Raw genomic sequence first — 12,789 nt, 5'->3', positions numbered from 1 at the left:
ACGTGCATTAATCTTGTATCCCGCTACTTTGCTAAATTTGTTTATTAGCTCTAGTAGCTGTATCGTTGATTTCTCAGGTTTTTCTAGATATAAGATCATATCATCTGCAAACAATGACAGTTTTACTTCTTCTTTACCAATTTCGATGCCTTTTATTTCTTTGTCTTGCCGGATTGCCCTGGCTAGCACTTCCAGCACAATGTTGAATAACAGTGGTGACAGCGGGCATCCTTGTCTTGTTCCTGATCTTAGAGGGAAAGCTTTCAGTCTCTCACCATTGAGTACTATGCTGGCTGTGGGTTTTTCATATATGCTCTTTATCATGTTGAGGAAGTTTCCTTCAATTCCTACCTTTTGAAGTGTTTTTATCAAAAACGGATGTTGGATTTTGTCAAATGCTTTTTCGGCATCTATTGAGATGATCAATTGATTTTTCCCTTTCGAATTGTTAATGTGTTGTAATACATTGATTGATTTTCTTATGTTGAACCATCCTTGCATGCCTGGAATGAACCCCACTTGGTCATGGTGTATGATTTTTTTAATGTGTCTTTGGATTCGATTTGCAAGTATTTTGTTGAGGATTTTTGCATCTATATTCATTAGGGAGATTGGCCGGTAGTTTTCCTTTTTTGTAGCATCTTTGCCTGGTTTTGGTATTAGATTGATGTTAGCTTCATAAAATGAGTTAGGTAGTGTTCCATTTTCTTCAATGTTTTGAAAGAGTTTGAGTAAGATTGGTGTCAGTTCTTTCTGGAAAGTTTGGTAGAATTCCCCTGTGAAGCCATCTGGCCCTGGGCATTTATTTGTGGGAAGATTTTTGATGACTGATTGGATCTCTTTGCTTGTGATGGGTTGATTGAGGTCTTCTAGTTCTACTCTGGTCAGTCTAGGTTGTTCATATGTTTCCAGGAAATTGTCCATTTCTTCTACATTGTCCAGTTTGTTGCCATACAGTTGTTCATAATATCCTCTTATAATTTTTTTAATTTCTTCAGGATCTGCAGTTATGTCACCTTTTTCATTCATTATTTTGTTTATATGGGTCTTCTCTCTTTTTGATTTTGTCAGTGTAGCTAGGGGCTTGTCAATCTTGTTGATCTTCTCAAGGAACCAACTTTTGGTGATATTTATCCTCTCTATTGTTTTTTTGTTCTCTATGTCATTTATTTCTGCTTTAATCCTTGTTATTTCTTTTCTTCTACTTGGTTTAGGATTGGTTTGCTGTTCATTTTCTAGCTTCTTCAGTTGATCCATTAGTTCTTTGATTTTGGCTCTTTCTTCCTTTTTAATATATGCATTTAGTGCTATAAATTTCCCCCTTAGCACTGCTTTTGCTGCATCCCATAGGTTTTGGTATGTTGTGTTCTCATTTTCATTCGTCTCTATATATTTAGCAATTTCTCTTGCTATTTCTTCTTTAACCCACTGCTTGTTTAGGAGTGTGTTGTTTAACCTCCAGGTATTTGTGAATTTTCTAAGTCTCTAATGGTTATTGACTTCTAATTGTATTCCATTGTGGTCAGAGAATGTGCTTTGAATAATTTCAATCTTTTTAAATTTATTGAGGCTTGTTTTATGTCCCAGCATATGATCTATTCTGGAGAAAGTTCCGTGAGCACTAGAAAAGTATGTGTATCCTGGTGACTTGGGATGTAATGTCCTGTATATGTCTGTTAAATCTAATTCATTTATCAGATTGTTTAGGTTTTCAATTTCCTTATTGGTCTTCTGTCTGGTTGATCTATCTATAGGAGAGAGTGATGTGTTGAAGTCTCCCACAATTATTGTGGAAACATCAATTGTTTCCTTTAGTTTTGCCAGTGTTTCTCTCATGTATTTTGTGGCACCTTGGTTGGGTGCATAGACATTTACGATTGTTATTTCTTCTTGGTGAATTCTCCCTTTTATTAGTATGTAATGGCCTTCTTTGTCTCTCAAAACATCCCTGCATTTGAAGTCTATTTTATCTGAGATTAATATTGCTACTCCTGCTTTCTTTTGGCTGTAGCTTGCATGAAATATTTTTTTCCATCCTTTCACTTTCAGTTTCTTTGTGTCCCTGTGTCTAAGATGAGTCTCTTTATGCAACATATTGATGGTTCATTTTTTTTGATCCATTCTGCGAATCTATATCTTTTAATTGGGGAGTTTAATCCATTTACATTCAACGTTATAACCGTGAAGGCATTTCTTGAATCAGCCATCTTATCCTTTGGTTTATGTTTGTCATATTTTTCCCCTCTGTCTATTAATATCCTTTATTGTACCCATACCGAATCTCTTTAGTACTGAACCTTTCTCCAAGTCTCTCTGTCCTTTCTTTGTTTCTCTGTCTGTAGGGCTCCCTTTAGTATCTCCAGTAGGGCAGGTCTCTTGTTAGCAAATTCTCTCCGCATTTGTTTGTCTGTGAAAAATTTAAGCTCTCCCTCAAATTTGAAGGAGAGCTTTGCTGGATAAAGTATTCTTGGCTGGAAATTTTTCTCACTCAGAATTTTAAATATATCGTGCCACTGCCTTCTTGCCTCCATGGTGGCTGCTGAGTAGTCACTACTTAGTCTTATGCTGTTTCCTTTGTATGTGGTGAATTGCTTTTCTCTTGATGCTTTCAGAACTTGCTCCTTCTCTTCTGTGTTTGACAGTGTGATCAGTATATGTCTCGGAGTGGGTTTATTTGGATTTATTCTATTTGGAGTTCGCTGAGCATTTATGATTTGTGTATTTATGTTGTTTAGAAGATTTGGGAAGTTATCCCCAACAATTTCTTTGAATACTCTTCCTAGACCTTTACCCTTTTCTTCCCCTTCTGGGACACCAATGAGTCTTATATTCGGACGTTTCATATTATCTATCATATCCCTGAAGTCCATTTCGATTTTTTCAAAATTTTTCCCCATTCTTTCTTTTATGCTTTCATTTTCCATTCTGTCATCTTCGAGGTCACTGATTCGTTGTTCAACTTCCTCTAGTCTTGTACTATGAGTGTCCAGAATCTTTTTAATTTGGTCAACAGTTTCTTTAATTTCCATAAGATCATCCATTTTTTTATTTAGTCTTGCAATGTCTTCTTTATGCTCTTCTAGGGTCTTCTTGATTTCCTTTGTATCCCGTACCATGGTCTCATTGTTCATCTTAGGTCTTTGAGTAGCTGCTCTAGGTGCTGTGTCTCTTCTGATATTTTGATTTGGGTGCTTGGGCTTGGGTTATCCATATCGTCTGTTTTTTTCATATGCTTTATAATTTTCTGTTGTTTTTGGCCTCTTGGCATTTGCTGAACTTGATAGGGTTCTTTGAGGATTTGTAGACCAATTGAAGTCCTTATCTCTAATTTATCAGATCTACAGCTTCGTGGAGTACACTTTCTCTAACTAACCAGCAGGTGGCGTCCACGAGCCACCTGTTCTCCACAAGCCAGTTCTCCCCTGCTTAGCCTTTTTGGTGAGTGGGGGAGTGAGTCTTGTGGGGTCCAATTGGTGTACCAAGATTGCGTGTGTAGTTGGTGTTGCCTGCCCTGTATATGGGGCGTGTTTCTGGGCAGTCAGGGAGGGGGGGTGGCCCTAACAATCAAATCTCCCTGGTGATCCTAGAGTTTTAAAGCTGCTGCAATAGTCTAATCCTTCAGTTCAGTCCTGCCCCAGTTTGTCTCTGCCACTGACCCACAAGTCCTTGGTATTGGCGTATGGCTCCTGAGACTTGCATGTGGGGCCCTCTTCCAGGCTGTGCACCCCGGGTCCTCTGTTGAGGGATGACTGTGCTATGTCACAGGTGAGTGCCGTCCCCCCAGAGCAGTTCTGGGCTGCTGGGCTGTGTAGGGAGGCTCCCAGTCTGCTGAAATGATGGCTGAATGGGGCTTTGTTAATTCACACTGCTCCACCTTCCCAACTCTGGGACAATCAGCTGAGGTTGCAGGGAAGGCTAATGTCCACGCCCAGTTTTGTGGTGTGTGCCTGTTATTTGAAGCACTTCCGTCACACTGGGTTGTCTGGGGCAGCTCTGGGCTATGGGGCTGGTGATGGGCAGGAGTGTTTCCTGTCCACCAGGATGATGGCTGTGAGCGGACACCCCCCTTTTCTTGGGAAGTTGTGGTGTTTAGTGAATTTTCTCAGCCACTGGATTATTGCCTTTTGTCTCAGAGCTCTCTTAGTTCTGCTCTTGACTTGACCTGCCCAAATTGCAAGTCTTTGAAGCTTTCTGTATTGGGCTTCTTAGAGTAATTGTTTTAGAAAAAGAAAAAAGGATTAAAAAAAAAAAAAAAAAAAAAAAGGGCCCTCCTCAGAGATCTAATGGGTTATTGAAATGCTAAGAGACAAAGCAACCAGGGCCATTAAGGAGAGGTCCACAGGGCAGAGAGATCAGCTTTTCTTTGGGATTTGCATATGCGCCTCAGGGCCTGAGCTCTGCCCTTCCCCTTTCTATGTTCACCAGAACTCCAAAAATCCTCCGCTTTTATTTTGGAGTTTTTCGTGTTGTTTTTTTTCTATGCCTGTCTCCTCTCTGCTGGGCTGGCTGCTCTCAGATTCTCTGGTGTCTGGTCTCCGTCTGTCTGTGGTTGGAGTTTGGATCAGTAGAATGAGTTTCCGATAAGGGCTGCCACTGCAGTTCTCCCTTCTCCTTCCCGGAGCTGACAGCCCCTCCTCCCATGGGACTGAGCCTGGCAGGGAGGGGCGCGGGTCCCCTGGCCGCAAAAACTTACAGATTTCGCTGATCTCAGCAGTTCCACATTTTCATGAGGGTTGTATGAAGTATGCCCAAAGTCACATTGCTCTGTGGTGTCCAGTCCACGCAGTTCCTGGCTTTCTACCTACTTTCCTGGAGGAGTAACTAAAAAATACAGCTCACCAGTCCGCCATCTTGCCCCGCCCACCCTCATCTAGTTTTAAGTGCTAAATACCATCTCTAAGCTGATGATGCCCTTATTTATATGTTCCTCCCCTGGTTATCCTCATGGCTCATTACATTCCTTCATATTTTGGCTCAAATTTCACTTCTCAGAGAGGCTTTCCCTAGCCATTCCACCCACCCCATTACTCTTTATTTTTCCTCCTGTATTTTTCTTCATAGCACTTTTCTCCATCTGGCATATATTTATTTGTTTATTGTAAGCCTTTCGAGAGTAGGGATTTTGTTCACTGTTGTGTTCCAAGCACCTAGAAGAGTATTTGCCTATAGAAAGCAACCCATAAAGGTGTGTTGAATAAAAACATGATCTCACATAGTCCTGACAGTACCCCAGCAATCCTATAAGATGGGTTATTAGAGATGAGGAAATGGAGCTAAGTTAACCCATAGTTACACAGGTGGCGACTCAGGCAGATTGACCCCAGGACCACACTCTTCCCTGCTGTGCTACAGAAGCCAGGTGGTATGTGCCTGCATCACAAGGGCCCTTTAACTGGCTGGTTTGGAATTTATCTTGAGTATAATAGGGGGGCACAGAGGGAGGTGGGAGGAGTGACATGCCCTTGGTAAGGTGCTGACCCCGTCGAAATACCCACATAATCACCCATCTCCAGTTCCCAGGTCATTAAATCATGACAGTTGTTGCTTTGTTGGAAAGTTTAGGCTGACAGTATGTCTACTTTACTAGCATCCAACTGGCCTGTGCTGAAAATATTTAAGGAGATTTAGTTGAGAACTTTAAATCAACCTTACCTTGAGTCTGTGGACTTGAAAGCATTACTTGCTGTTTCCATAGCAGCCTGATAGTTGACATAATTCCCAAAGAAGCTTATATGTTAATGCCCAAGGACCATTTATTTTGCTCTTGTGCTGCTGACCCAAATGTCACAACTTGAGCTAGATATTCTAGCAAAAATTAAGCTGTTTAAAGAACACATTATATTTTAAGCTATAGTTAAAAAGAAGAGAGTTTTTAAAAATCAGTTTAAATGCATTTTTAAAATACTCATACTTTTAATGTCTGACTTTTTTAAAGTTTAGTTCTTGGATTCTTATAAGTTGCATGAGATATTTCCATGTAGACAGTAAATGCATTTGGTTAATAGGTGCTAAAATTTATCATGTTTCCATGGTGAAATGATCTGCTGTTTTCTGTTTTAAAGGGAACCAGCAGTTCACCCTCCAGTACCTCCAAAGCCCAGTTCTCCTGTTCCTTCTCCTAACCAGCTGAAGCGGGATAATAGGTAAGACCCAGTACTACAGAATTTCTTGCCAAAATGAAAATGTTCAAGGAAAATGAAAGTAAGTGAGTTATTTACCTGGTTTGTGCAAAGCATGATCATGTTTTGTGTGCACATTCACTAAAGAAGCACTTGAAAAGCTTTTTGTAATTTTATTTGCAAACCCATATGTGTATTTATGTTTGCCTTTGAATACTGAGGGCTATTATTTGTCTTATGAAAGTATGCCTTCTAGATAGAAACTGAAAAATATTCATGTTCAGGAAGGGTTTATGTTCAGGCATCATCTAACATATACATATATAATAAAATATATTAAAATTTGGGGGATATATCTATATAGGCTTCTATTTATTCCTAATTAAGTGTCCCATTTATAGCTACATCTTATCTTCTGATGAAAGATGATGTGTAACTTTGTGTTAGTGCTCAAACCTCCACTTATGTTAGAAATACCTTTATGTAATTCTTTAATTTTGTTTTAGCTAATGAATTTGTAATTTTTTCAAAACCATCACAAATTTTGAAAAAAATGTTCTAATTAACTTGTCTCAGTTTCAGAAAGAAAGACAGACTTGCTTTTCAGCTTTGAATCTCCGTCACTCCATAATTAGTACTTAGAAACAAATTCAGAGATCTGGAACTCTTCCTGTATGTTTCTGTTAAACTTGTTAATAATCTCAAATGATTATTATTATATTTTTTAAAAAGGGTATATCAATGAAGACTGAATACATTAGATTCGTGTGATTGCCTGCCTTTGATTCTCTTGTATTTTTACTTTTTGATGGTGATTTTTTTTTATACCACTTGATACACAATCATAGAACTATTCATCAGTAAGAGGGTAACTTCAGCTACAAAGTGCTGACTGCGAAGCAAACTATGTAGCATTAGGTGTTCATTCTCTTGGGCTAAAAACCCAGATCCGAATTTCTATTCAGTGAAAAATCACAGTATCTGTGAAATTATGTCTTTAGAATGAGAGGGTGAAAATTTTTTGAGTCTACGAAATATTTCTTCACTAAGTTAATTAAAAATATAAAACAGGTTTATAACTTTTATTTGTGAGATGGTTATAATCATATTCTTAAAAATAACTTCTCAAGCTTATTACTTATATTATTTTCCTTTTTCTTTTATAGTTTTGAGCAATTAAAACTTAATTTGAATATGGTTTTTTTTAAAGGGACTAAAATAAAGTGATTTTAGTACCATCTAAATTCTAATCTAAATTCAGTTAACTTATTTAGATTCCAAAAAAGTAAATTTTATGGGAATTGGCATAATCCATTTTTACTACTCTAATTTCTTCCACCAATGATCTTAAAGATAAAATTAGGACAACTTGTATGTTTTAAACCCTGGTTACCTTAATCACAGCAAGACTATTTTAATGAAAGGATATAAAAGGTAAGTGTTTTCTTTGTAATTAACACATGTCCTCAGGAGTATGAAAAATAGTTGAATATAGTTTCTTGAGAACAAGCAAGTATGTGTAAGTAGGTCAATGAGATACTTAGAAAAACAGCAGAGAAAAGCCTTATATCATAAATTGTGACAGAACTTAACGTCATAAAATTTGATTCTCAATGGTACTTGATCTATAAACATATTTCCCATTTTATTTGAGCAAATATATTTCTTGGCAGTATTCAAATAGGATAAGTGTTTAAGAAAAGTCGTCCCTTTTATACCTATTAACAAAGAAAAAGGTTCTTAATATTTAAAAATATTATTTTATCTAATGGGGAAAATATGAAAATACTTTATTGATATCTGGAGACTAAAAAAATGAACACGGGCATATTTAGAACAAATATTATAGATATATCTAATGATTTAAAAATATATTTAAAGTGATAGGCAGAGTTGAAAAATAAGTGTATTGGACTCTTTGGAATTTCAAATAGGGAATGATTGAGTTCCAGCCAATCAAAAGAGCTACAGTAAAGTTTGATATCCCAAGTAATGCTATGGCTCTAACACATTTTGACCTTTTTGGACATAAGTGTTTTCTTTTAAATTAAGATTTGACAGAGAAGTGTTTTCTTATCTAACAGACATTGTCTTTATCTTAAAAAATATAGGCAGATATGTCCACCCAAGCCAGGTGTATATACAGAAACCAACAGACCTTTTGCAAGAAATACAAGGTATGATGATCTGCATCTAAGTAATTGTGGAAATGATATAGTATGCTTTATTAGAACACTTTAAAATACAAAACAATTAATAATAAAATAAGTAAACCCAGTTTTTCATCTGCCTTCAATATGGTGGCAGAAATATTTTTACATGTACTCACAGAATTTTATTCCTTTTATTTTTATTCTCAGTTTGGCATTAAGAAAACAGCCAAAGATATTCAGAATAAGATCAAATCTCTTGAAGGCGAAAAGGCTTGTTCATCTCTTTATTTCCAGATCTTGCCCCAAAGCCTTTGACATAGTTGGTATTGATGTATAAATGAATAGGTGGAATTATAATCATTTAATTAAGCCTGTTGTACAAATGCAATGCCTAGAATTGGCTGCATGGAGTCATGTTTGGCTCTCCTACATCATCATCAGGAAGATGCTCACAAATTGTGTTGGAGCCTATGGGTAGGGTGACATTATGATCTGATTTCCCCAGGACAGTCCTGGTTTATGCCTTTTATCGTGCATATGCTTTCTGAGTTAGTAGTTGTTCTGGATATATCTTGTTTTTATTTTATTGGAGAAAATACTGATTTTGAAAGCAGTTTTTGAACAATGCTATTTTGTAGGTTTACCAATACAATGAAACAATTTGCGAGCCAAATAAATAGTTCAAAACTTAAATTACGTTTATTGTTTTATCATCCCCTTTGAGTCTCATTAGGGTCCCAGTTTGAAAGCTAAATCATATGAACACCTTACCTTTGGGAAGAATCATGTTTCCGTTTTACATAGTAATTTAAAAAGCATCTTCTAACTCAGCATTGCCCAAACTGTGCCTCAAGATGTCAATGCATGTTCTGTCCAATACTCTTAGAAAACACAATTAAATAGAGCTCTCTGGTACAGGACTTCTCAGAGCCTTCAGTTTGCATATGTGTGTTCTGAATCTCCAAAAGTAGGTTCCACTTCCCAAACTTATTTGACTACAAAATCCCTTCCTCATGGAAGCCTATTAGCCATTTATGAGACATTGTTTGTAAAACGCAGGTCTTAATTACAGGAAACTTATAAGGGTTTCCTAATTATTCCTTTTCACATTTAGGGAGACTAGCTTGGATTCATGCCCGTTATATGCCAGGTGCTTTCATCTATTCTATGGTTTAAAAATTTATTTTCTTTCCCTATGGAAGCCTAAGAAGACATACATTTCTCCCCATGTGACAGACTAATTAAGTGACTGGATATGTAGCTTAATGCTCCTTGCTCTAGTAGACAAACTTCTGAACACAACTGTTTACTGGCAGAGCTATTTTCTTTTTAAAAGTCTGGAACTAGGGAGCAGCCAGTACACATCCTTGGGAGAAATTGTGTTTATTCCAGTGAGCACTAGGTGGCAGAGCAGATGCCCAGGAGGAATGGCATAGAGGGGTGTGTGGGATTGTGTCGAGGGTGGGATGTGCGGCTCTGTGTGTGCCATGAGCTGATACAATATATTCGTTTTATTATTCTATTAAACTAAATAATCCCTGAACAACACATAAATGATCACTTTCTCCATTGAAAATGAATGAAAGTTTTTGGCCACTGCAGCTCTAGCTCTACTGCCCTTGATTTATATTTATTTTCCATCATTTGAAGGAGCCTGGATTTGGATAGCGTTGTCAAAGTGGCCACTTCCCCTCAGAAGATGGAGAAAGGGTGAGATCTCAGAGCTTTTGAGCTTGTTTTCCTTCCTTTATGTTTCAAAATGTTTAACCAGTACCTTTAAAAGTTGCAAATATGAATGAAATTCCAATGCTATTTATTATATATAATTTAAAGAAAGATAGAATCTGGGTCCCTAATGGTGGATCGTCATGGCATTTATGGGCTCTCTTCCTTTGCTTCCTCATCCCAGGGACCCCACTGCCTTGGTTCTGAATTCATTCCAAACCTCCAGCCTCATGTTTATATCGCTGGCCCAGACCTCTGCTTTTCTGTCTCCGCAGCATTCCCCATCAAAGAAGTCCTAGGCCATACCCCACTTCCTTCCCAAATATGCTATTTCTGCAGACTTCTCTTCTGCTCTTTCATTCTTGGGATCTCAACTTCTTGGAACCATTCTTGCTTTCCCTCTCTCTTTCCCCTCTAGGTGGGATCAGATGTCTGATTAAGTGTCTGAAATGCCCCTCAGGCTCACACAGCCTCCCCAGTTCAAACCCTCATGGTTTCCAGCGTACGTTATCAGAGCAGCTCTCCAGGTTTACTCACACCCCCCAGTCCCTCCCCTTAGTAAACTATTACTCCACATCAATGTCAGAGTTTTCTTCCTAAGATTCTGTTCTAACCATGTCACTCCAATGGCTCCTCATTGCCTGTTCCACAGCATAGAACTTCATTCAAGGCCTGTGCTACTCTAGTCCAGTTCTAAACTAACATTCTAGAGTTATTTCTGACTTGACCCTTATCTTATCCTGCATGCAAACCAAACTAAACCGCTTCTTTCTATAGTTTCTAGACACTCTGCCTTTGTTTATTCTATTCTGCCCATCTGGAGGCCTTTTCTAGGCTCAAGGCTACCATCTCAGTCTTTCTAAACCCTGCCCATTTTTCAAGATCCAGCTCAAATATTACCTCCTCTTTGAAGTCTTCCCTGAGCAACCCAGGGAGATGTAGCTTCTGCCTCTCTAAAGCTATTAGACACCCACCATTTATATTTCTATAGCACTTAATCAGATTTGGTTTTGTTTCATGTTATTTGTGTAAATGTCTCATCTTCTCTATAATCTCTGAGGGCAGATGCTGTATCTTATTCACCATATGTCCTTTCTGTGTTTGACACAATGCTTTATATAATAGATTGAGGTCAAAAACAGGATGAGCAGTGAGAAAATCTTGAGTATAAATATTTTATAGTTTAAAGCCCAAATTCACACACACACAAATTTCCTTGTTTCATGGAATTTAGTAATGCTAAGAATGTTGCTAGGTATAACAGTCTCTGAAAAAACTAACGAGAAGAAACAAAAATGCTTTCTGTGCAAATTTGTACACATACCAGGAGCTCTGGATCTATGAGGGGGGACTGTAGAAAGCATCATGAATGTTTCGTTTCCATTTCTAGTCCAAAGGCCTGGATCTTTTGTTGTATTTATTTATTTTTGTTTGTGGGTAAAATTTTGGTTTTAATAGATATTTGATAGTATTCTGGTGGGCAATCAGGATAGTTTGAAGGATAGGTGAGTGATATTGAAGGGAAGTGATGCTTTGACTTAAACAAAAACCACTAGAGCTGCCGTTCGTTTAACTTTCCTGTCCTTTCTCTCGACCCACAATTCGCACATCCCATGGCCTGCTATAGCCATCACAGGGGACAGTGGTTGCTTAGAGAGGGACCAGGGAAAATGCTGCATAGACATATTCACTGCAGAATATTACTGCTGTGAACCATCCATAGGGAGGAGAAAGAGCTTCTTTATCCAAACTGCTCTGGGTGATGCTCCTTGTGAAATGGCACAGTACTGCTATCTGATTAAGACCATTTAATTTGTTGCAAATGCAATGATGAAACTTAATATCCAAACCTTTTATCAATTTGAAGTCATTTTAAAAGCTCAACTGCTTTACCCAGAATACAGTCTCCATTTTATTTAGTTTACCGCAGAGTGTCTTCTCATGATTTGTTCTAAATTTGTTGTGATAAACATGAGCAGCCCGAAATACTGATAATCTCATCATTGTGACTCACAACAGGCAGGAAGGACTGGGGCTAAAATTGGTAGAATCTTAGGTGTGCTCTTCCCCTTGGGGAGGCAGATTCTCAGCCTAAGAGTGGGAAGGTAGAATTTCAAACAAAGAAACAATAATGAGGCACTGTTGTAGCATTTGTACTACACAAGGATGGAGTGTTAATCAATTTTATGTCACAGACAACAACTTCTGTATTTCAGTACTTAGTCTCAGCCTTCAATCCCACCATCCAATATGTAATGTTACTTTAAAGGAGTCATCTCTGTGATGACTATTTTTTAATGCAATTTTATTGAGATATATTCACACACCAGATATCATCCAAAGTGTACAAAGAATGGTTCATAGTATCATCAATTACTTGTGCATTCATCACCAGTCAATCCTTGAACATTTTCGTTACTCCAAAAAATAAATAAAAATAAGAAAAAAAAAAAAAACAATAAAAAAGAATACCCAAAATGTCCCACATTATTTACTTATTTTTAGTCTTCATTTTTTACCCATCTGTCCATACACTGGATAAAGGGGGTGTCAATCGCAAGGTTTTCACAATTATACAGTCACACCGTAAAAGGTGTATAGTTATACAATAATCCTCAAGAATCAAGGCTACTGGATCACAGATCAACAGCTCCAGGTATTTCCTCCTAGCTATTCTAATACACTAAAAACTAAAAAGGGATATCTGTATAATACATAAGAATAACCTCGAGAATGATCTTTTGCCTCTATTTGAAATCTCTCAGCCTCTGAAACTTTATTTTGTTTCATTT

The 12,789-nt window shown here is 37.6% G+C and overlaps 1 protein-coding gene across 7 annotated transcripts in view; it reads left to right on the top strand.

Moving 5' to 3' along the window:
* SCEL (sciellin) overlaps positions 1-12,789 on the top strand; it is a 121,790-nt gene that overhangs the window by 47,452 nt on the left and 61,549 nt on the right. For all 7 annotated transcript variants that reach the window (XM_037799963.1, XM_037799964.1, XM_037799962.1 and 4 more), the window contains 3 exons: positions 6,063-6,143; positions 8,231-8,296; positions 9,923-9,982. In XM_037799963.1, the coding sequence (XP_037655891.1) occupies positions 6,063-6,143; positions 8,231-8,296; positions 9,923-9,982 (207 nt within the window). The remainder of the gene's footprint in view (positions 1-6,062; positions 6,144-8,230; positions 8,297-9,922; positions 9,983-12,789) is intronic.

The sequence above is a fragment of the Choloepus didactylus genome, chromosome 12 (genome assembly GCF_015220235.1).
Source record: "Choloepus didactylus isolate mChoDid1 chromosome 12, mChoDid1.pri, whole genome shotgun sequence".
In the NCBI taxonomy this organism is placed as follows: Eukaryota; Metazoa; Chordata; class Mammalia; order Pilosa; family Megalonychidae; genus Choloepus; species Choloepus didactylus.
Note: the sequence above shows the minus strand (reverse complement) of the source record. Positions and strands in the feature narration are given on the sequence as shown.